The 22,057-nt window shown below is 58.3% G+C and overlaps 2 protein-coding genes across 6 annotated transcripts in view; one reads left to right on the top strand and one right to left on the bottom strand.

The window, feature by feature from the left end:
• The window catches only part of LPXN (leupaxin), a 3,369-nt gene extending 2,273 nt beyond the window's left edge, over positions 1-1,096 (top strand). The window contains exons 7-9 of the mRNA XM_026850459.1: positions 74-155; positions 368-516; positions 600-1,096. Of these exons, the coding sequence (XP_026706260.1) occupies positions 74-155; positions 368-516; positions 600-866 (498 nt within the window). The 3' untranslated portion in view covers positions 867-1,096. The remainder of the gene's footprint in view (positions 1-73; positions 156-367; positions 517-599) is intronic.
• A 992-nt stretch (positions 1,097-2,088) lies between these two features.
• CTNND1 (catenin delta 1) lies at positions 2,089-17,802 on the bottom strand. 5 transcript variants are annotated; one of them, XM_026850417.1, is made up of 20 exons: positions 17,658-17,802; positions 16,542-16,861; positions 15,345-15,416; positions 14,931-15,089; positions 14,191-14,723; positions 10,060-10,523; positions 9,765-9,948; positions 9,360-9,477; positions 8,529-8,682; positions 8,115-8,132; positions 7,793-7,861; positions 6,525-6,652; positions 6,174-6,324; positions 5,708-5,900; positions 5,486-5,600; positions 4,909-4,996; positions 4,549-4,596; positions 4,317-4,414; positions 4,076-4,150; positions 2,089-3,887 (listed from the first exon to the last, which is right to left on the bottom strand). In XM_026850417.1, exons 2-20 carry the CDS (start codon positions 16,734-16,736, stop codon positions 3,876-3,878), a joined length of 2,874 nt encoding a protein of 957 aa, XP_026706218.1. In that variant the 5' UTR covers positions 16,737-16,861; positions 17,658-17,802; the 3' UTR covers positions 2,089-3,875. The 5 variants fall into 5 exon arrangements, with proteins under 5 accessions (XP_026706218.1, XP_026706220.1, XP_026706221.1 ...); XM_026850419.1 differs by lacking the exon at positions 4,076-4,150; XM_026850420.1 differs by lacking the exon at positions 4,076-4,150 and having other exon boundaries at positions 2,089-3,884.
• Positions 17,803-22,057: the final 4,255 nt, after the last annotated feature.

Raw genomic sequence — 22,057 nt, 5'->3', positions numbered from 1 at the left:
GGTAAGACCCCCCCCCCGGCCTCCCATGCCACCCCCACCGCCACCGGCAGCCTCACCTTGCTTCTTCCTGCAGAAAGTCCTCACAGCCCTGGACCAGACCTGGCACCCCGAGCACTTCTTCTGTGCCCACTGCGGGAAGGTGTTCGGAGATGATGGTATGTCCCAGGGGACAGGAGTGGGGGTCCTGCCCCATTGCCCCCATCCCGATATCCCCTGCCATAGCCCTGCCCCTGCATCCCGGCCCCCCCATAGCCCTGCTGTTGCACCCTTGCTGCATCTGACATCCCCCCATGCTCTTTCCTTGCCCCGCTGCCCCCCGCTCCAAGCCTCCCCCAGGTGGGTGCCCATCCCGACGCCTTTCCTGCAGGTTTCCACGAGCGGGGTGGGAAGCCGTACTGCCGCCAGGACTTCCTGGCTATGTTTGCCCCGAAATGCCAGGGCTGCGAGCGCCCCGTGACGGACAATTACCTGTCGGCCTTGCAGGGCGTCTGGCACCCCGAGTGCTTTGTGTGCGCGGTAAGTGTGCACCAGGCCAGCAGGGCGCGGGGGTGAGCGTATCCCCAAGGCCGTGCCAGCCTTCCCTATTTCCTTCCCCCCAGGAGTGCCTGAGTGGCTTCGCCAGCGGCTCCTTCTTCGAGCTGGAGGGTCGGCCCTACTGTGAGCTGCACTTCCACCAGCGGCAGGGAAACATCTGCCATGGCTGCGGCCACCCCGTGACCGGCCGCTGCATCACGGCCATGGGGCGTAAGTACCACCCCGAGCACTTCATCTGCGCCTACTGCCTGGGCCAGCTGCAGAAAGGCACCTTCCGCGAGCGCGGCGACAAGATGTACTGCCAGGCCTGCCACGACAAGCTCTTCCTCTGAGCCACGGCACCACAGCTGCACCCCAGCACACAGCCACCCTGCCTGCCTGTCCCTGGTATCGTCCCCACACCGACACCCCTGGCGTTGTCCCTGCTGAGCCAAACGTGCCTCGTGTCCTCCCACCCAGCGACACCCCTGGCATCTGTCCTGCAGAGCCAAAAGCCCCCAACACTGTCTCTGCCAAGCCAGAGCCCCTGGCATCACTCCCTGCCCCTTTTCCCTCGAGACATTCCCAGCCTCGTCCCCACTAAGCTGCATTCCAGGCATTGCCCCAACCTGAAGCAATAAAACACCGACCCTGCCTTTGCTCCACTTGTTGGTGGCTTTGGGGACAAGAGTGGAAGGCAAGGTGGGAGGGCTGGAACCCCCATAGCCAGGGGCACCCATCGGTGCTCCCCCCACCCATGGGTGCACTGGGTCACCAGCTCCCAGGGTGCTGCAGGCCAGGGTGACATTCCCCTGTAACCTAGAGGGCAGCCCCAGCTGCCCTGGGAGAGCAATTCCAAGCTCCAGTCGGGCTGCACTGTGCAGGAAATTGCAACCCCCCCAGCCCTGCCTCACCCCAGACTGCATCCCGCTGCCACGGGGCTAAAAGAGCTGCTCCACACCCCAGTGAAATCTTTCCAACAGCAATGCAGCTTCAGGAAAAAACTATGTTGAAATAGAAGCCAGAAAACTGCTTTCAAAAAGGTATTTTCACACATTTACAGAATTTCTTTCTGTATTTATTTTCACACACACAGAGGGGTGAAAGCAAAGTGGGTTAACATGGTGTTTCAGTCTGGCTTCAGTAATCCTGAGAAAAGGATGAGCACATTTGCAGCCCATCTGTGCTTTCAGGGGGCAGCCCCTGCTCCAGAGGGCTCCCCCTTTTTTAAGAAGGGACTGTTAATATTTCTGCACTTGTGCAAAGTCTGCCAGCCACACAAGGAGAGGGGAAATGGAGGGAAAGCCTTCCCAGCAGGGGAGAGAAGGGGTTCTCAGTTGCCCTGCAAATATTTTTGTGAGTTCAGTACAACACAAAGTTTTGGTGTTTTGTATTTTTCCTCCAATCTTTTGCTACAAAGAGGAAATGTCACTCCCACCCAAGAACGGGTTTGTCAAAGTGGAATCTTTCAGAACCACACACAAACAAGCAACACTCAAGTGCACAGCCCTGCCCCAAGAAGAGGCATTTGTTCCCCACCATAAAGCTAAAGACACCAAGGTAGCAGCCTTAAGTGGAAGGCACAGAGACACACTTTAAAAACTTTATTTATATAAAAAAATCATTTTGTTTTAAAAGCGTTACAAGAGTGTGCACAGGAATCAGACAAGGAACGGCTTCTTGGTTCCCACTCCCTTCCTCCACTCCCTGTCAGGGCAGGGGTGGCCCAGGAGAGCCAGGGGAGGAGAGAAGGGGGAAGCTTTTTTTTTTGGTTCATTTGGAATTAAAAATTAAAAAAAGGAATTAGTGTTTTACATATTTAAAGGAAAAAGAGAAGAGTTAGACCCCAGAACAAAACCAAACCGTGCTGAGGTGGGGCTGGAGCCAGGGAGGGCTCAGCCAGAGCCGGGAGGTGCTTCCAGGCAGAGGAGCAGGCAGGAGCAAGGCACCAGTTCTGTCTGCTGCAGCCTCCCCACGTGAGCCCACACTTCGGGGGACCCCCAGGCTGGGGAGGGCTCCTGCTCCAGTTTGCAGCCTCCTAGAGAGGCTTCCAGTTCACAGGGAGCTTAAAGGCTCCCCAAAAGATCACAGCACTTGGATGTGCCCCCCACCACCACAGCAGAGAGGAGAAGGAGGGGGATGTGTACACCCCAGCTCCTGTGACAGCCTCGTCTCCCCAGGACAGGATGCAGGTAAGAGTCCTGCGCCCCGTCAGTGAGGGCGGGGGGCTGGGATCCCCCCAGACACAGGCTTCCAGCCTCACTGCAGACAATTAAGGCTGCCGGTGAGGAAGGGAAGAGCTCAGTCCTGCCGGAAGCCCAGGAAACACCCCTTCCCCAGTGAAGAAGCCAGACAGTACGATTCAAAGAGCTATTTCACAGTGGCAAAAGAAAGGCACGTGTCAAGAGAAAGTCAGAGGGGCACCGCCGCAGGCGGCTGGTGCGCGGGGTGAGAGGGGGGGATCCTGGCTCTACCCGCCTGCAGCCCTGCTCCTAGCGCCCGGCACGCAGCGCGCCCCGCGCAGCCTCTCCCCAGAAGCCCCGTCGCATCTCCTCCAAGAGGGACCCGCCGCCTCCAGCGCCGGGAGACCCATCCTGAGCCCCCGCACTGACCATCCTCCCCGCACAGGGATCCCTCCTCACACAGTCACCAGGTGGGGGCCAGTGGCACCCTCCAGACCCCTTCACAGGACCCAGAGCCAGATCCCCCTTCCCATGTCCCCAAAGCCTCATCTAGAGCAAAGCAAGAGAAGTTATTGCTGGTTTTCCTTCCTCTCACTCCTCCATTACTCCAATCCCCCTCACCCTGGTCCTGCCGCCGCCAGGGAAGGAATGCTCCCGTTACCCCCACAACCCCAGCTGAAAAGTGATCCCGCACAAAAATATATCCTATAGGCAACAAAAGTGAAACCCAAACCAAAACAAAAAGGCGGCGAGTGAGGTCCCAGACTCTGTCCCTGCAGACATCTCCGAGCAGAGGGAAAGCGTGGGAGAGAAGGCAGCTCCTGGTCAAGGCAGAGATCTGGAGTCCTTTTGCAGCATCCATGCCGGTCAGTCCGGCAGAGTCAGGCAGGAGGGTTTACTCTCTGGAGGAAGGAGGTGGTGGAGGACAGGGAGGAAGAGTTATCAGTCGAGGTGTCCCAGAACAGGGAGGTGCAGCAGTCTAGAGGAGGCAGAGTGGCCCGGGCTGCCCCTGAGGGACCAGGCCCAGTCATTTGGCTGGCTAGTTGGCACAAACAGTCCAGCAAAAAATCCAAAAATAAGACAAGGTAAAAGTCAGTCCATTCCACCACGAAGAGTTATATATATATTTATATATATAATATATTATCAACCCAAACTGAGTGGAGACCGGGATGTCAGCTATATCTTCTGCTGTGGAGAGAGAAGGAGAGATGTTAGCATGCCCAGGGAGCCAGTGAGCAGTGGAGGTGTGATCATGGCCCTGACAGATCAGGCAGCAATTGCAGGCAGCAGCAATCAGAGCAGAATTTGGCTTTCCAAAGCACCCCTAACAGCACAGCAGGATCTGTCACCACTGCTCAGGACACTGAGGGACATACCAACACGGGGGAAAGCATGGCAGCATCCTCCTCCGCCTCCTCTACCTCAGGCTGCAATTCCTGCCCCTCCTCCTGCTGCAGACATACAGGGGTTAGTTAGTAGGGGTGATGGGGCAGGCAAGGGGGTTGTTAGTCATGGGAGCCCAGTTCTCCCCTCCTCCTGCCAGCCAGGACAGCCATGTGTCACCTCCTGCACCCTGGTCCCACTCACTCTTCACCCACACTAGGAAGAGCTGCTCACCATCAACGGCGCTGCCTTCACCGGCTCCATATCTCCGAGGTCACCAGATCGGTCCAGTGTCCTGCTGTGGTCCCTCTCATTGAGTGTGGAATAGTTGTCTGGAGCAGGAGAGGGGACAGTCAGTCACATCACCTCTGAGGGGCAGCACCGTCGTCCCCACAGGAGAGGCGAGCTCTGCCCCCTCCCAGCACACCAAGGAGACAAGACGCCCCCATCCCAGTCCCTCTCCTACCTGGTCCCATGTTGCTCATCTGGATCTCTTCCCGTGAGGATTTCTTGTCTACAAGCACGGGAGAGCAGCAGGTCAGACAAAGCCCCTGCAGCCAGAGAGGAGCCACCCAGCTCCCATCCCAGCGAGAGGAGCCCAGACCCAGCTGCAGTCCCGTTGACCCAAGGATGCTACAGGACCTATGCTAACTGCACACATTTCCAGCCCTGAGAAGCACCTAAAGCCCAGACTGAAAGCCTTGTGTGAGCAGCTGTGGCTGCCAAGAAAGCCAGAGCTGAACAGGGAGGGGACAAAGACCAGCTGTTCTGGGTACCCACAAGGTGGAAGGATGACAGTGGGGACAGGTACTGAAGGGAAACACACCTGATTTTTGGTTCCTGTCGATGAGAGGCAAGGTGCTGTCATCAAACGAGTTGCCTCCCTGGGTTCGGGACACATTGCTCAGGTTCACCTGGAGCATCAGACAATGACCACTCACACTCTGGCCCAGAGATTCCTTCCCCATTAGCACATCCCACCCCTCCAAGACCCAGGAACCCTCCTCCCACAGCCCTTAAGCAAGGGGCCTGAGGCAACCAGAGGGTGTTCCAGCAGCCAGCCCTTAAGCAGCAAGGACAGTCCCAGCTTCTGGGGAAAAACCAAGCCCTCAAGAGCCTTGTTCTTCAGCACTGCCAGTGGCTTTTAGTGCTGCAAACTTTCCTGCCTGCAGATCCACATCCTTGTGTGGGAGAGGGCTTAAAGCTTTTAAGAGTGTTTCTTCCTTCATAAAAGCTTCCTGTTGGTCACATGCTGAGAAATGGCAGAGGGGACACCTCTGAGGGTCTCCAACCCCACCAGCAAGGTAAGAGCTGAAATCCAGTACTGATGAGCTCCAGGAACACCCTTCTCCCTGCTTCAGGACCCAACCTACTACCCCAGCCACAACAGGGCATCTCCATACCTGGAAATCTGACTTCTTCCAGCCTTCCTTCTCAAGGGGCTTCCGCAGCTCTTTATATCCCCAGACTGTCTGCAAGACGAGGGCAGCTGCTCGGACTTCTCTCTCTGAGCGGTTCCTAGGAAGAGGTGAAGGGAGAAATATTTGGAAATTCCCAACGGCCTCAAACAAGCTCCTGGAGAAGCCCCTCTCTGCTCCTTGCACTATCCTTTGAGCAGAGCCTACCCAGATTTGTTGATCAGCACCAATTTCTCAATCCCCTGTGTTTCCCGCAGCTTCTTGGCAGCCTCAAGGTTGTCTACAATTACTTCATTGATGGTGTTGAGGATTGACACCACTGTGTCCTCAGAGAGGTTTTTGGCTGGGGTCTGCTGGCCTCCAGGCAGGTTCTTCACTAGGTTGGGTATGGCGTGTTTACCTGGGATGAGGAAAGAATTGGGTTGGGCATGAGCAAGCAAGCAAGAGGACTGCAGGGGAAAAAAACCACTGCAGAAGGATCAGGGACAGGTGACCAATTTTTGATGTCCCTTTCAGTGGAGCTCAGCACGTGCTGCTCTGGGAGAGAAGCAGTAGAGAGGCACTGGGCTGACACCATGCCCACATGCTTCCTCAGCTGCCAGTATCAGGAGGAAGCTCCTGCCTAACCCAGATGGACACGGACAGCGCGTCATCCCCCCTCTGCAGCCCTCACCTATCAGCTCTTTGTTACGCAAGTCGACCGCCAGGTTGCGCAGGGCCCCGGAGGCCGCTTTCACCACCCGCTCGCTGTCATGGGTCAGGAGGTCAGCGATGGCAGAGAGCCCCTTCTCCTGGCGCAGGGCCGAGCGGATGTACCGGCCGTACTGCAGGGCAGAGCAGAGCACAGCAGCGTCACTGGGCGGGCACAGCTTCTCCCCCCAGGAGCATCTCCCTGGGCAGTGAGCCAGCCCCACACTAAGCCAGCCACCCCTGGAGAAGCAGAGCCCCGGCCATCCAGAGCTCCGGGGGCTCCCTAGGGCACCCTCCCCACAGCTCACATCGGGGGGCACCGCAGGGCACTCACCGTCCAGCTGCCAGCACACAGGTTCTGTATGGCTCCTGCCGAAGCCTCCAGGATGGCCGGAGTCTTGCTTTCCTTTAGAAGGGAGATGTATATCCTGACCACTTCTGGTTGGAAGAGGAGCTCATAACCTGCCAGAGGAACACAGGTAGGAAGGACTTACTGAAGGGCTCTGCTGGCATCTGACTAATCCAAGGGAGCACTGCTGGGCAGATGAGGCTGGAAGCTTTCACCCAGGCTCACTGCTCCCCAGAGGCCAGATCCTTGGTGCAGAGGGGTCCAGGCTGACCCACAGTGCCAGAAACCCAGGCCCCCAGCACCAGCCCTGATCCAGGATGCCACCACCCTAGCAACCTGACAGGCATCAGGCCTTCAAGTATTAACTCTTTTCACAGAAACATACGCCCAGAAGTGATTTCTAAAGCAGCAGTGACACTGCACTTTACAGTTGCAAGGCCGGGTTTTCCATCTTGTTCTCTGTCCTCTGACCTGTGGTGAGGGATGTCCCCAGCCCCCAAAGAGAGCAGATGGCTTCTCAAGCTTCTGCCCAAGACAGGTACTGACCCTTCCCACAGCCCAGGTCAGCCTGAGGAACCACCAACCACATATCTGAGCTGCTCACAAGGTCAGGTCTGCCCTAAGTTTCCTTGTGATTCTTCCAGCTTGACTCTTCATACCCCTGGGAGCACCAGGGTCCTGCCAGGAACCACGTGGCAATTTGGGGTAGGGGCAGCTGAACTCAAGCCCTGGGCTAATGCCCACCGCTTCGCCAGCCAGAGCAGGGCTGTAATTCACAACTCTCTAGGCAGTGAGACATTTGTCCCCAGAGGCTTCTTGGAATGACTCTTCCTCATGCTGGAGAACACTTTAAGGCAGGGTTATTTGGCTTTAAATCCTGCCTGTTCTTCGTGCTCAGAAGAGCAGAGCAAGCAAGACAGCAATTGCACTGAGAAGTCCGAAACCACCATAGAGGCTGCCCGTCCTAGGGCTGTGTCACCACGCTGCGCCCCAGTCCCCCCTGTAGCCCCAGGAAGCTGGTCCCAAGGCAGCACTGGCCTCCTGCAGGCACAGCACACGCCCTCACAACTGTCTGTGGCAGAGACAGCATTTTAACAGGCACTTGGGCAATCAGAAACACAACCCCTGCAAACCAAACTTCTGCCCATTTGAGAGGCTCACTTCAATGGGAAACCAACTCTACTCACTCCTGTCTTGGGCTGCCTGTGGAAAAGTTGCCCCGCATGCCCAAGCAAAGACACCAAGGAACATACCTTTGGCTGGAGTTGTTCTTTTGGGAAAATCCACTGTGTCAGCACCAGGGTCTTCTGGGAGCTTTTTGCCTTCAAAGAGTAAGCAGAGAGGTGTAAGACGCCTCCTCTCCCCACCCATCTCAGCCCAACAGCTCTTTGCCACTTGCTACAAAACAAGCCCAGAGGTGAGCTGAAGTCAAGCTACCAGCATGTGCCAGGAGGGGAGGTCAAGGGCATTAGCCACACTGCAGGCAGTACGTGCCCAGATGGGGGGAGGGGAACAAAGAGCTAGAGAAAGCACCCAATCAAACCATGGAAAAATTAAAACCAAGAGCACACTCACCTCTGGAGAACCATTCGTCTATTGGCGAAGCGGAGAGAAGGACAGGAGAGAAGGGAGGCAGGAGGAGAGAAGTGCCGACAGCATCATGGGGCAGATCATTTGGCAAGAAAGCAAAGGGAAGGGGAAGGGGCAACACAGGAGAAAAGGGAAGGTGTGGAGTTAGTGGACATCTATCCATCACCGTCCCACCACCACAGAAACCCACCATTAGCTTGTGTCAAACATTTTAGGTAAGCCTAGCAGTAGCTCCCAAAGCCAGGGGAGGCACCAGCCACCATGTCTCTCCAGAGGAAGCTGCAGTTCAGCCTTTGCACAAGAGATGCCAGAGTAGGAGCACCAAGACCCCAGACCACCCTCAAGCTCCACTGTAGAACTTCATCCTATCTCCCTCCATGCTGCTGCTGCCCAACGAACCTTTGCCCTTCTTGGCACCAAAGCAGCTCGCAGCGTGGGGCCCAGCGTTGTTGGCAGGGGCCAGAGGGGTCTCCTGGTAGCGCTCTGCATGAGGGATCTCACGGTGGACTTGGTAGGACAAGTTTCTCAGCAGGCACACACAGTTCTCCACCAGCTAGAGAGAAAGTCAGATGGTTTGACCTGGAGCAGCACATGCCCATCCCTGTGTCTGAGGGCCCCATCACAGCTTGAAACCCAGAGCCAGGCCAAGGGGACCAGGGACCACAGGATATGCAGCTTCACCCAAGATGGAGCTGGAGCACACCCCCATCCCAGTGCAGATGTGGCCAGTTCTTGCATGAACTTCTGCAGGGATGAGTTCACTCTGCTGGGCCAAAAATCCCTCTGCCATCAGCACAAAAGGTCCAAGGAAGGCTCAAGAAGAATTCAAGGCAATGCCTGGTCAAGGCAGATCAGGGAGCCCTGAGCTGGGGGGCACCATCACAGGGATGAGTGACACCACTAGATCCCTCTTGGAGGAGCAACATTCCTACTGCAAACGGCAGGCTGGGTGCCAGGCACCTCCTGCCCAAACAGCACCCAAGGCACACCCCATCTCTCTTGGGTCTCTCTTCCCAAGTGGAGATCATGGAAAGGTATGAGCCAGGACTGGGTTTTCCCAAGCTAGTCCCACCAGGCCAAAGCCCTCCCTGGTGAGGATTCCTCCTGTTCATTCTTCATCTGCCTTGGGATGAACCCAGCTCCAGCCACCATGAACAGCAGAGCACTGCTAGAGCCAGCTGACAAGGGCAGAGCTCTGTGCATGCCCCAGCAACACCCCCATGGTGGTACCTTGCTGTCTGAGTCCTTCTGGCCAATCTCAGACTGCACGATGTAGATCAGGGCATCCACCAGCCCATCACACTCCCGCAGCTTCCGACGGGCCTCGCTCCGCTCTGAGCTTACATTCCTGGTAAGCAGGAGAGAATCATCATGGGAGGCAGCTGAGGGCAGGCGAGGAGCAGCCCATACCCAGCAGAGCTCAAACCAGAGGAAAGCTCCTGAGGCTCCCCTGCACTGAGAAAAACTCCTCCAAAATCAAGGACTGCATCACCAGTAGCTGTCCTAGGAGAGCAGCTCCTCTGCAGACCTCCTCTGACAGTCCTGGGAAGCTACCAGGAACAGCCAGGAAGGAGCGTTACAGCAACCCTGACCCACACCAGCTCTCTGCCAGCAGCTGGTAGCCCCCCTCCATACCTAAGGCAGCCAGCAGTGTTGGTGAGCACCGACTCCCACTCGATATGGCGGGGTTTCGAGTCCTCATTGGGTTCCCGCTCCCAGCCCGAGCGGGGAATGACCACCTCATCAGTCAGAGCATGTAGTGCATGATCCACAATGGCCATCTTGATGGAGTCGTGCGAGGACAGGTTCCACAACGTTCCTGCAAGGCCACAAGCAGGAGGCAATCAGATTCACGTGGGCTTAAACACCCACACTGTGCATCCCTTGCCCAAGGGATTATAGCCCCTCCTCTCCCCTCCAGAGCCATTACCTGTGATGACCTCCGTGAGGTCCATGTCATGGGCCTTCCGCAGCAGGCGCACCAGAGCAGGTACACCATCGCAGTTCTTGATGGCGATCTTATTGTCTTGGTCCTTGCCGAAGGAGATGTTCTTGAGGGCTCCGCAGGCACCATAGTGCACCTCTTTCTTGGGGTGGTCCAGCAATCCCACCAGCACGGGAATGCCCTTCAGCTTGCGCACCTCGGTCTTCACCTTGTCGTTACGGTAGCAGAGGTGCTGCAGGTAGGCGGCCGCGTTGGACTTGACGGCGTCCAGACGGAAGCTCAGCATGGCTATGACCTCTGGCAGCTCTGGCTGGCGCCAGTTGCCCGGGGCCGGGCCGCCCTTCCGCAGGCTGTCCAGACTAGCCAAGCTGCCCCGCTCATGCTGAGCCAGAGGAGCCCAGTAGTACCGGTCGGGGGCCACCTCATCGACCAGCATGTCTTCATAACTCCTAGGAGAGAAGGCAGCAGGCGTCAGCACGGGCCCTAGACCTGGACGGGGGACACACGCACTGCGCCCCCTCCGACCCGCTGTAAGATGGGCTGAAGTGCACAGTGTCCAGTCACACAACGCTGCTGGAGCGCAGTGGGCAGATGCCCATCGAGGGCCGGGAGCAGGCGGCAGAGCAGCATCACGGCACCGTCCTGCTCCCCATGCAGGGCCCAGCTGGAGCCCGTGGCTGCAGGCAGCCACCCCCAGGCCCGCTCGGGAAGCTGGCCATCGCTCCCCAGGAGAAGACAGCCTCAGCAGCTCTTCACGTCCCTCCCCACCCACCGGGTTTAGCTGTGGGACAGACCCTGGTCTCTGCATCAGACCCGCGGGGCAAGGAGCCGGCCCGAGGCACCAGAAGCCACTTGGGCCTGCAGCCACTAGAGGGCAAGTTCCCACCACGGCAGAGGGCTGGGACCGCAACGCGCCCGGGTCACAGCAGCACTCGGTGGCGCAGCAAGTGCCCAGAGCCCAGTGTCAGCCCACCCAGCTCTGGCGGTACCCATCGCTGCACACTGCAGCACCCCAGGGCTCAGCAGCTGCTGCCAGACCAGCCACTGCCACTACTGCAGAGCACCACGGCCAGAGTGAAGGATTTTACCAGGATGGGGCTCAGACTCCTTCGCCTGCAGATGCCCCACAACATACAAAGTTGTGCTGGGCTTAGCTGGGCATCAAGAGACACCTGGGCTCCAGGGATCAGCCTCACTGCTCCCGGCTCCAGCACAGGGAAGAGCTGTGGTCCCACACTGCCAGCCCTGGTGAGGAGGGGCTCACCCACAGACCTGGCAGCACTGGGAACAAGCCCCAGCAAGCACATGGAAGCTGAAAGTGCACCTAGTCCCCCCACTACGTGCCAAGGTGACATTAACAGCCCCAGAACATATACCACACAAAATCCTGGATTCTTGCCCTATTTTTGTAGTCACTGGCAACATAATCCTGCCCCCACCCAGGCAGAGGAATCCAGCAAGGAATCCAGCGATTTCCAACAGAAGGGGATGGGAGGGGACTTGGCACTTAAGCAGAGGGGCCTGGCTGCTGCTGTCAGCCGTGCTGTGCCAGGGTACTGGGGACGCACAGCCAAGGTCCCAGATGAGGGACTCGCATCCACCTCGGGGCTGCTCAGCCACATTCTGAGCTCCCAAATGAGGTGCAGGCAGCCCCCACCCCCAAGCAGGCAGGCAAAGCTGCAACACAGTAGCAGGTTCTGCTTCCTTCACCACTGCTTCTCCCACAGCCTCTGGTACAGGACCTGCTAAACCCACTAGCTCTGGGTGGCAACCACATCCACAGCCACGTCCCCCTTGGGTGCTGCCGCACAGCACCACTGCAGATGGCGGCAGCGGGCTGTGGGGTTGGCTTCCAGTGTGTCCCGATGGGGAAATGCACAGCTTGCCACATGGCCTCGCTATTAAGAGATGCTGAAGAGTCCAGCCACGCCGGGGAGCGGCTCCCCACACACCACACCACCCACTACCATCCCCGCAGCAGGACAGGGCAGGAGCAAGACACAGCCGAATGCCAGCCTGGCAAACAAGGCACCTGATGCTTGTCAACACGGCCAGCAGCCAACCCTGCTCTCGTGCCAAGACTCATGTGTCCCAACAGGGAGCTCCTGCCCAGGCACAAGGGTCACCCAGTGCTGGATCCCACCCTGCACCTTCTGGTGAGATGAGGCTGGCAGGGAGAGGGAAACACACCCTGTGCTGCCGCTGAATCCCCCTTCCCTCTTCCCCTGCAGAGAGGGAGCTCCAGGAGCAGCCACAGGAGAGGGGACCCAATGCAGCCAGCACACGCTGCGTGTCTCAGCTCAACGCGCTCCTGCGTCTCCCGCGTGCCTGGCAAGCTGCCTCCCTGAAGGAAGTCATTAACAGCTCAAGACAAACATCTGAGGCAGGGGGGATGCTGATCTCGCCTGTTCCCATTCCTGCAAGCCAGGCAGCTGAGCGCGGACGGTAACTGAGAAGGCAGGGGACAAGCCAAGCTCAACAGTGCCTGGATTCCACAGATTGCTGCGATCTTTATCGGTCTGCTTGGGGAGGGAGAGCCCAAACACGGGCCACACCAACCCATCTTCCATACCCTGCACCATCCCTGCAGGACAAGGTGATGTCTCCACCAGGCCTGCTCCTTGGCTGTGCTCGGAAGTGAGACATTCTCCCTCTGCTGCGACCCAAGTGCCCTGGTGTCTCACCCAGCTACAGCTCCTGTATCTCCTGTCCTCTTGGATCTGGAAGGAGAATGGACACCACCCAGCCCAGCAGAGGCGCCTCATGGTCTCAAAAGCTGAACAGACCGGGCCATCCAGGGAGGGCTCTGACCTGCATGCTGGGCAGGACAGGAATCCAAGGAAGGTTTGCAAGCCAGAGCAAAGCAGCCACAGGTCAGAGGTGCCTGCTTAACCTCTTCTGCCCAAGCTGTTCACCAAGGGAATAGTCATGACAGCCACATACTCACAACTGCTGATGCTTGAGCCACTGAGGGCAGCGGGGGCAGCAGCCCTGCCTGCCCTCCTCCAGCCGCACAAGCTGCTCAAGGCAAGGCAGGCTGGGGATACTAATCTGGGTGAACAACTGCCCCAACTGGTTCAGCACAGCAACAGAAACCTTGTGCTGGCACAAGCCAAAAGGACAATGCTCCTCCTTTAGTCCCTTCAGCAACCAGGAGCCACCATGGATTTACAGTACGTGCCTCGAGACGGGCACATCTCCAGCAGAGGCTGGCAAGTGCCTCCTCTCCCTCGGGTCTCTCCCTCCTTTTATGCCCTAGGAGCTTAAGCAGCCTGTGCTCAGCCTGTACATCCATCCCAGCCTGCTGACACAGCCCCCTCCCTGTCTCTAGGACTCAGGCTCAGCCCCTCACTCCATTCCTACCTCACCCTCCCAGGCCACTACTCCCACGCCTGCCCAAAGCCCTCCTGACAGCTCCGGCAGCAAGGGGAGCAGGCCGAGAGGCTTAGGCAGGCAGCAGCGTTTGTGCAAGAGACAGCAGTCTAAAGGAGTCACAGCCTCAGGCCCGTAAGATCGCTGGATGCCCCTGCATACCTGGCAGGGTGGCTGAAGGGCCACTAAGACCCTGCCCTGGCTGTCAAGGGCAGCTGCTCAGCACTGGGGCTGGAGGAGCCACTGATCACCCACAGACAAATCGGGGGAGAAGCCACTGCTGCCAAACAGGTTGAGCAGCTTCTCCTGCCCTGCCCTGCCTGAGAGCCAGGCCCTGCTGCAGGAACTAGGGGTGCACTGGGGGCTGAGCCTTGCTCAGCCTGGCCCTGGCTCAGTTCCCCAGGCTGCCCCAGCTAGGTGGGCACAGGATGGCCAGGCTGCTGCCGCAGGGCTGTGCCACACACCCCACGCCGACGAGCCCGCATCCCGCCAGCAGAAGGGCGGCACAGAGAGGGAAGGGCCCGGAGCTACATCCCAACCACCCAGTGGAACTCCTTGCTGCAGGACGACCGGCTCAATTAGCACTGAGCTTTAACCACCAATTAAACAGACAATTAAAAGCGGATGCAAGTTTTCTCCTGAATGAGCTGCATGTGACTCAGCTCGTGGTATTGTCTCTGCAATCCTCCTTCCTCCGAAGAGGGGGAAGTTATAAAGCACCCCACAGTCCCCCGCCCCATGTACCTGAGCCGCCGCCGAGGATCAGATGGGGTCCCAGCCCGCCTGGCCGTGCCATAGTCAGACATAAGCCCGTAGTCCACATCTTCGAACCCCACGCTGCGCTGGTCATCCTCCAGGCCGTATGGCTCGGGGTGGAAGTGGTTGAGGTCCATGTTGCTGCCCCCGACACGCACCTGAGGCTGGGGGCCATAGATGTCCTGGCGGCTGGGGGCCCGGTAGCTGTCCATGGGGGCCCGGTAGCGCTCGTCAATGCGGGTGACGCGTGACAGGCTGCCGTAGCTGTGATCGCTGCCCGGGTAGCCGTCCTCGTAGGGGCGGCCATAGCCATCGGGGTAGTGGTAGTTACGAGGGAGAGTGGCCGTGCCTGGCTGGCTCAGGTAGCCACCAGGGCCCCCGTTGCCGTTCTTGCGGAAGTTCCTGTCCATGGTCTGGACATAGTTGCTAGTGATGGGGGAGGTTTCCAAAGGCAACCCATCAGGCCCCATCGGCACCTGCTGCACTGTCCGGGTGGTCACAGTCTTCACCACTTTCTTCACCTGGAGGAACAGACATGGGACACACTCCCATCAGGAAATTCACCTCACCCTTGCATCCCCAGATTCCCCTTCCAGCCCAGCACGTTACTCCAGGCAGATTTCACACCTCGCCTCAGCTCACAGCACAGCATGCTGGCAGACATCACAGCTATAGCACCCCAGCCATCATCTTGCTCTTGTCCCTCCACGCTCTCCCCAGGCCCATACCGTGGTCTCTGTACGCCGGGTTGTCCCATCATCTGATGTCTCCACAGACACAACTGACATGGCCCCTTCTGGGTCCTCCTCCATGGTGTATGTCTCCTCCACAATCTGGCCCGGGTCCTGCATCCTGGGGATCGTGCTGTACAAGAGGTGGCTGTGGTCCTGAGAGGAGCAAGGTACAGGCCTCCCTGGAGTCAGTCAGTTGAGAGATCTCACCTCTTAGGGAGCCCCAATATCCCCCTGCATGGGAGAGTGCGCCAACAACCCCACATCTGAAGCCCCTTCCAAGCCAGGGCAGCCACATCAGAAACACAAGTCCCCCTCTCCCAGCTAGGGTGGGGATGCTGGAGCCCTGGCCCTGCACCCCCCCATCCAGTAAGCAGGCTGCCCCCAGCCAGAGAGCTCAGCTCCTCTTACCTGTGGCCCGTTAAGCTTCAGATCTGGATATTTCTGCCTTTCCAGGTCAGCATCACCCAAGAAACGGCCGTTCTGAAACAGAGTACCACGGCAAGCCTGTTGATCTCCCACTGCCAGGACCCCATATATCCACGCCGCTAGGGTCCCTGCCAGGCCATCCCCAGCACCTGCCAGACCCCCAGCACACACCCCTCGTGTCACTCCCAGGAGAGGAGCATGCTCCTCAGGGGCCTGTGCGAAGTGCAGCAAACCACCCCCCCATTCCAGCCTGGGGATGAGCTGGAGGACACACCGTTCAGCCCCTCTCCAGGCATCCGAGCTCTCCCACAGCACCCACACGCTCCTGAGGGAATGGCCGAGGCCCTTCCTGCTCCCCAGCACAGCCCACGGCCCAGCAACTTCCACATCTTCTGGCGCAGGAGCTGCAAGCCACGTCCCAGAGGCTCTCCCCAAGTTGCGAGGGAACAGCACAGATGCTTGGAGGCTGATTGCAGAGCGCTACTGTTGCACTCCCCTGTGCTCCTCCTCTGCCCACCCCTTCTCCCCCCCGACCCACACGTCTCCCCCAGCACCACCACCTTCCACAGCCAGAAAGGCACCTGCCTCCTACACAACACCACGCACCAGCCCTCTGAGCACCCCTCTCCAAAACAGAGCCTGGGAAAGTGAGAATAGGAAAGAGACCTCAAGCCAAGGCAGATGAAATCACGTTGCCAGCCCTGCAGAGAAAGGAGATCTCTCCCAGTCCTGGTTTGGCTGTTTGGGGGATAGATCAATACTCCAGGGACCTGCCCATCATCACCCAAGAGGGAAACACACAGACACTCTCCCAGAGCTATACACCAACCCCTGCGTTTCAGCCACGTTTCTTCCAAGGGGCTGAGTGGGATGGGGAGAAAAGATGCCCAGGATTGAATAGAGACAGCCTCCAACCTTCACAAAACCAAACCAGAGCTGACCTGGTAACAAGACCCTCCAGGCCAGCTCCTCCTCCCCAGAACACTCTGCCTGCCGAGGTAGGTTTGCGCATCCCCGGATCACCTTCAGCACCACCAGCTTCACCCTCCTCCACCTCACACAGCCAGGGAGGGCCAAAGGAAGGGAGACGGGCCCAGGGCTGCCCCCGCTGAGGCAGGACTGACACAGATGGGGGCTCTGGGAGCCTCCGCACCCACCTCTGCCGAGGGGGTTTTTTACCTGGTGCCGCCGGGTGAGCGTGCCGTTGGCCAAGCCCGGGCCGGCGTCCTGTGGGGAGACCCGGACTCGTTCCAGTTGGGCTGAGACATGGCGCCGTTCCTCCTCAAGCGCCCGGGTCAGCTTCTCGAACTGTGCCTCCTGCTCCTTGACAGAGGCAAGGATGCTGGCGGTCGACTCCACTTCCGAGTCGTCCATGGGTGATGGGGGCCCAGGACGGGCAGGGCGGGGGTGGAGGGCACAGGGAGGCACGAGCAGAGGTGCCTTGGTGTCAAGGTGAGGGGAAGAAAAGTGACCTGGAAGGGCAAGAGCCCCTCTCTTCACTGCACATGATTTGGGGGAGGAAAGGAGGAGAGAAGAGCGGTCAGAAGAGACTGATTTTGTTAAGACAGATTCTCAGAACAAGAAAAAAAATTATCTTATGGCATTAACACCCATTCCCACCCACCACCAGAGAGCTGGCAAGAGGGTCTCAGAGCAGCACAGCCCCAGGCGTGACTCCCTGCCCCAGCACTTAAGCTTGGAGAAGTGGCACTTTGTGGGCAGAGGGTCCTCCCCCATCACACCAAGCAGCTGGGATTGAGCCAGGTTCAGAACTGCTGTGTGCCAAGGATGTTCCCTCTTCCCCCTCCTCAGGCTGCAGGAGAACTTCCCCTACAAGGAGAAGCTGCTGGCAGCCCGTGGCAGGAAGGGAGGGCATGTCTCTTGGGCAGAACAGGGGACACTCCTGCAGAATGAGAAGTGACCCACATCCCAGTATTTCCTCCAGGGAAGGGCTGAGGGAGAGGGCTGTGTCACTTGATCTGCTCCCTCCTCCCCAGTGAGATAAGAGCTGGGCAGACAGCCGCAGCTCAACAGCTCCTTCCTACCCAGGAAAAGGGATGAAGTGGGATGGGATCCCCCTAGAGAGGACCCCATGAGCCCCTTCGCTTTCATAACTGACACCTTCCAGGTTCTCACCAGGGCTCTCAATGCTGCAGCCACCCCAGGAGCTTCTCAGCCCACAGATCTAGGGACAGGCTTGGACCCCTCCAACATGCCCTCCAAAGAAGTACAGCAAACCAGCACACCACAGTCAACATATTTTGACAGAGAAAGGTAATATTCTTCCATACAGACCTGTCAGAGGAGGAAGTTCAGGTCTGATTGGCAAAGGCACGGGACAGCCAGGTCTAGGCGCAGAGAGTCATGGGAGAAATAGCCCAGCCACCACAGTGAGGAAGCAGGAGGGAAGAGAGCTGCAGGGACAGCAGGAGAGGGTGTCAAAAATCACATGAGTGAACTCAAAACAGCAGGTAGGGCAGACAACAGGCACCTCTCTCCCACCACCTCTTCTCTGGGGTATAGAGCAGTGTCTGGAGGGCTGGTGGCGGTAAACGCAGCAAATGCTGTTCCCACAGCAGCACCCCAGCATCTCCAACTGCTCCCCACCGACAGGGGGAACAGCACAGGCAGAGAGGAGTGGCAAGGGCTCAGCCCTCCGCCCCCCGCACAGCCCAGCCGAGTCCCAGCAAGCCCGCGGGAGGTTTTCCCAAACCCGCGCAGTCATGGCAGGCGTGTGGGGACTCGCTCGAGCCAGGCAGCCAGCACAAACTGCTTTCCCACGGTCTCCAACATCAGTTCTGCCCACTCCCCCAGTGCCACTGCGCCAGTGTGGCTGTAACGGCGACCTGGGACCAAAAGCAAGGCAGCATCACCCTGCTGCCCCCGCAGAGGCCTGTCCCATCTGCCCCCACAGCCCCATGCTCCCTGCCCTCCAGTCCCAGCCTGCAACAGATGCTGGTTCAGAGGAGCTTAGAGAGGGGCTTTTTGCATTTTTTTATTAATTTCCCACACCATCTCAAGTGTACCCAGATGAAACCCTTCCTTAAATGCCTCCACCACTCCCAACAAATCCAGTCCTCCCCATGTCTCTGCCCTCCCAAAGCTTCCCTCGGACACAGGCAGCCCTGGCATTTATCAGACACTGTGGCATCACTGTGACTGAGCCCAGCAAAGCAGGGTGGATTTTTTCCAAGTGCTTTCGGAGGCTGCCTGCAGTGCCTCTGAACACCTGGTCACTGACACCCTGTAATCTGCCTTCATCCATAAAAAAAATTCAGTTCTACTCGTGCCCATGTGGTGCCCAGCAAGAGACGAAGCCATGGCACATGCACACCCACTCCAGGCCCTGTCAGCTCCCTGCACCCTGCCCCAGCCCAGCGTGGGCTGGGATGCTGCCGGCCAGTCTGCACCCCAGAAGGCAGGCACCCCACCACTCCGGGCTCAGGAGCCCAAGCAGGTTTTTGGAGGCTCCCAGACATGACTCCTGGCTCAAGCATGCAACTCTCCACTCCTCCCACCTTGCAACAGGTATGCCCTAAGGCTTTTTTCAACAGATTGACTCCAAGCCTTGTATGGAAATGCAGGGACAACTCTGACCCTTGCTGCTCCAAGTCTCACCTGCCCCACAGATTTGAAGAGAGATCCTCTGAAGGTGAGGCTTGGTGCCTCCCAGAACAGCACTGACACATCCCAACTCTCACCGAGTTAAACACTGCCCAGTTTTGGGTATCCAACCACCTCGGGCAGGGACACAGACCCTCCTCTGCCTCTGGGACTCATTGAAGGTCACTGTCAGCCCACACAGACACGGAGCAGGTCTGTGGAGCTTTGCCGCAGCCAGGTGCTGGGGAAAGGCAGCCTGGACCACTGAACGAGATCCTCTCCCCCAAGGAAGGGGGAGCATCTCCTTGCCACATCCCAGGCCTCTCCAGCAGGTCAGGGGATGGTCCTGCCACACAAGATGCTACAGAACTGGAGCATCCAAAACCCCAGCCAGAAGCCCCGCTGGCTTGTGATTGATTTCCAGAGCGGTTTCACCAAGCCCCCTACAGAGAAGGGATCCTCCATGCCATGAGCTTGCCCAAGGAGCTGTGCTGCTCTGCAACAGTTCCCCAGCTCACCCTTCACCATCTCCGCATAGAAAAGGCAGATTTCTGGGGTGCATGAGCATGGAGTCAGCATGGTGGATTCAAAGAGGGATTTAGCTGAGACCTGGCTCTTGTGAACAAGCTCACTTGCTTGCAAGGAGCCTCAGTTCTGAGCAGCGAGCGCAGACCAGCAGGGTTTGTCTCTGCGGGAAGGCACGTAGAGGAGAGACAGCAACCCCAGCAGATTCCTTCAGCCTTGCGTGGCTGCCAGGCAGGCCCGGCGCAGCCAGCAACGCCTCCCCAGCCCCGGGTCCCCACCTTGGCATGTCCCCTGGGAACACGGCCTGCACAACATGGAAGCTAACAATAAAACTTGCAGGGCCATTCAGGGCCCCAGATAAGGGGCCAGAGCAGCCGTGAGGCTGTTTCCTTCCCGTCCCTTCCACAGGGAGTAAACACAACAGTGGAGGGAAGGAACAGGCCAGGTCTGTCGCCTGCCAGCTCTCCCTGTCCCCTCGCACTCACAAATGTCCCTGGAGCCCAGGCTGGAAGAGGTGTGAGGACACAAACAGCCCCCCCAGCACCCCTTTGGGCCTCCAGGTCAGAGCAGAAAGCCTCAGGGAGAGGTGGCAGCCGAGGGGCTTTCAGGGAGCCTGTCACACCAGGGCAGTGGTCCCAGGCTGGGTGGAGACTGTGGCTCTGCAGACTCATCAACACCAACTGATGCTCAGGAGCAGCCACCTGAGGGTCTCTCCACAGGATGAGGCCATGCTGAGCAGCAGGGCAGTGACTGGAGCTTGCCCTGCATGCACAGTTGTCACTTCTACCCTGAGCAGCAGGCACGGCTCTGTCATGGGCCAGAGGTGCCAGCAGAACAGGGAACCTGCTGCCAGAGGGGGCTCCCCCAGCTCCGCTCCTGGGGCCTCTGCCATCAGGCAGCACCTCCCTCCGCTCTCGTTCCAGCCATCTAGTCTTTATCGATCCAGGATTAAAGACATAATTACCAAGAGGCAGTGCCAGGTCCAGAGAGGTTAGCGAGCGCTGTCCCCAGCTCTCCCCGCAGACACACGCCAGCGCCATCCTGGGCTGGAGCGCAGCCCTTCCCTTGCAGCTGGCTAGCACACAAACCCCAAACAGCCACCCAGCCTTACGCCCTCCCAGCTGTGGAGAATCTGCCCCAAATCCCTGCTGCGGCGGCTCACACACCAGCACTTCAGGGACAGGGGCTTCCCAGGCACAGTGCAGCCCCTCACCACCTCCTGATGCCAGCTTGGGGCATGGGGCATCTTCAAAGCAAGACGGGAGAGGAGGAGAGTCGCAGCTACGCAGCCTGATCGCACCAGCCAGCACGCTGTTTGTGACAGTGTGAAGCTAAGCACGCTGGATCCCGCAAGGGTGAATTCCAGGGATCGCTGTGTGCCCATTTCCCCCTCCTCCTTCTCAGCCTCTGAAGATACAACTACAGAGCATTTTTCCAAAGCCAGACCCTGACCATCTTTGAGGATGGCTGCATGAAAGCTTTTTCATCATGAGGCACTTGCTGACACACCCGTTACTTAAAAACCCCAGCAAGCCAAAAATATTTCGGCTGGCTCAGTAAGGGCAAAACAAAAAGCCTAAAGACAGAACACACCCCAGAGCAACTTCTGCCCCAGGGCAAAAGCACCAGAGCACTTACCCCCTGTGTGTCGGCAAGAGGTCCCCCAGGGACCCAGAAAGCTTTATGTCCAAATCCCTCCCACCTTGTGTTATCTCCCAACTTCCTGGTACCAGCACAACCCCACACTGCACCCAGAGTCCCAAAGCCAGAGCAGGTCCACCAGAGACGACCAACACGTGGTGCCCTTTGTGAAGAGCCCACTGGCTGGCAGGGAGGCAGCCGTGAGCCAACGTGTGTGCACAGAGCTTCCCTCTGCAGGGACTCACCGTGATCCTCCTGCCTGGACTAAAGGCTCAGCAGTACCTGACCTGACAAGACCGCAAAACCCTGACCAAGCCCTCCAGAGCTCTTCCACTGGGGGCAGCTTTTACACAGCACATTTTTTCAAAAAAGCCTTGTCCCTGCTTCTCAAGAAGACTGCCATCCCACAGAACAAATCCTTTGCCTGGAAAGGTAATTTCCAGGGCCAAATCACAGCCATACCCACCTAGATTTCACCTGCACTCTCCTCTGCTGGAGGATGGAGCTCAAGCCTTGGAGGCTCCCCACCAGGAGTGCTTCCCTGACAGCCACAGGAAGATTAACCTGGGGCCCAGACCAGGCAGGCAGATGGGGAACTGTACACCACAGGCCAGGGAGAAGGGACAAGATTCAGCAGATAAGACACAGGCAGAAGGCTTGACAGGCAGCACCCGCTGCAGTGCAGGGGATCTCCAGCACACAGCCCTCTGCTTGGGTCTTGCCAAGGAGCTGCTCCAGCCCTGCTTCATGCCCCAAGTCTCCAGAGCTATCACCCAATGGTCCTGGGATCCCTGGAGCTAAGGCCACTCCCTCAGCATGGAGGATTTTGGGCAAAGTTCAACCCAGTCACCTACAAAGCCAGAAACCACCTCTATCACATCAGCCCTGCCCAGCTCCCTGCTAAGAGACACACCAGGCACCTGCTT

The sequence above is a fragment of the Athene cunicularia genome (genome assembly GCF_003259725.1).
Source record: "Athene cunicularia isolate RWA chromosome 5 unlocalized genomic scaffold, athCun1 chr5_part2, whole genome shotgun sequence".
NCBI classification, from domain to species: domain Eukaryota; kingdom Metazoa; phylum Chordata; class Aves; order Strigiformes; family Strigidae; genus Athene; species Athene cunicularia.
This window is presented reverse-complemented; position numbering and strand designations above follow the sequence as displayed.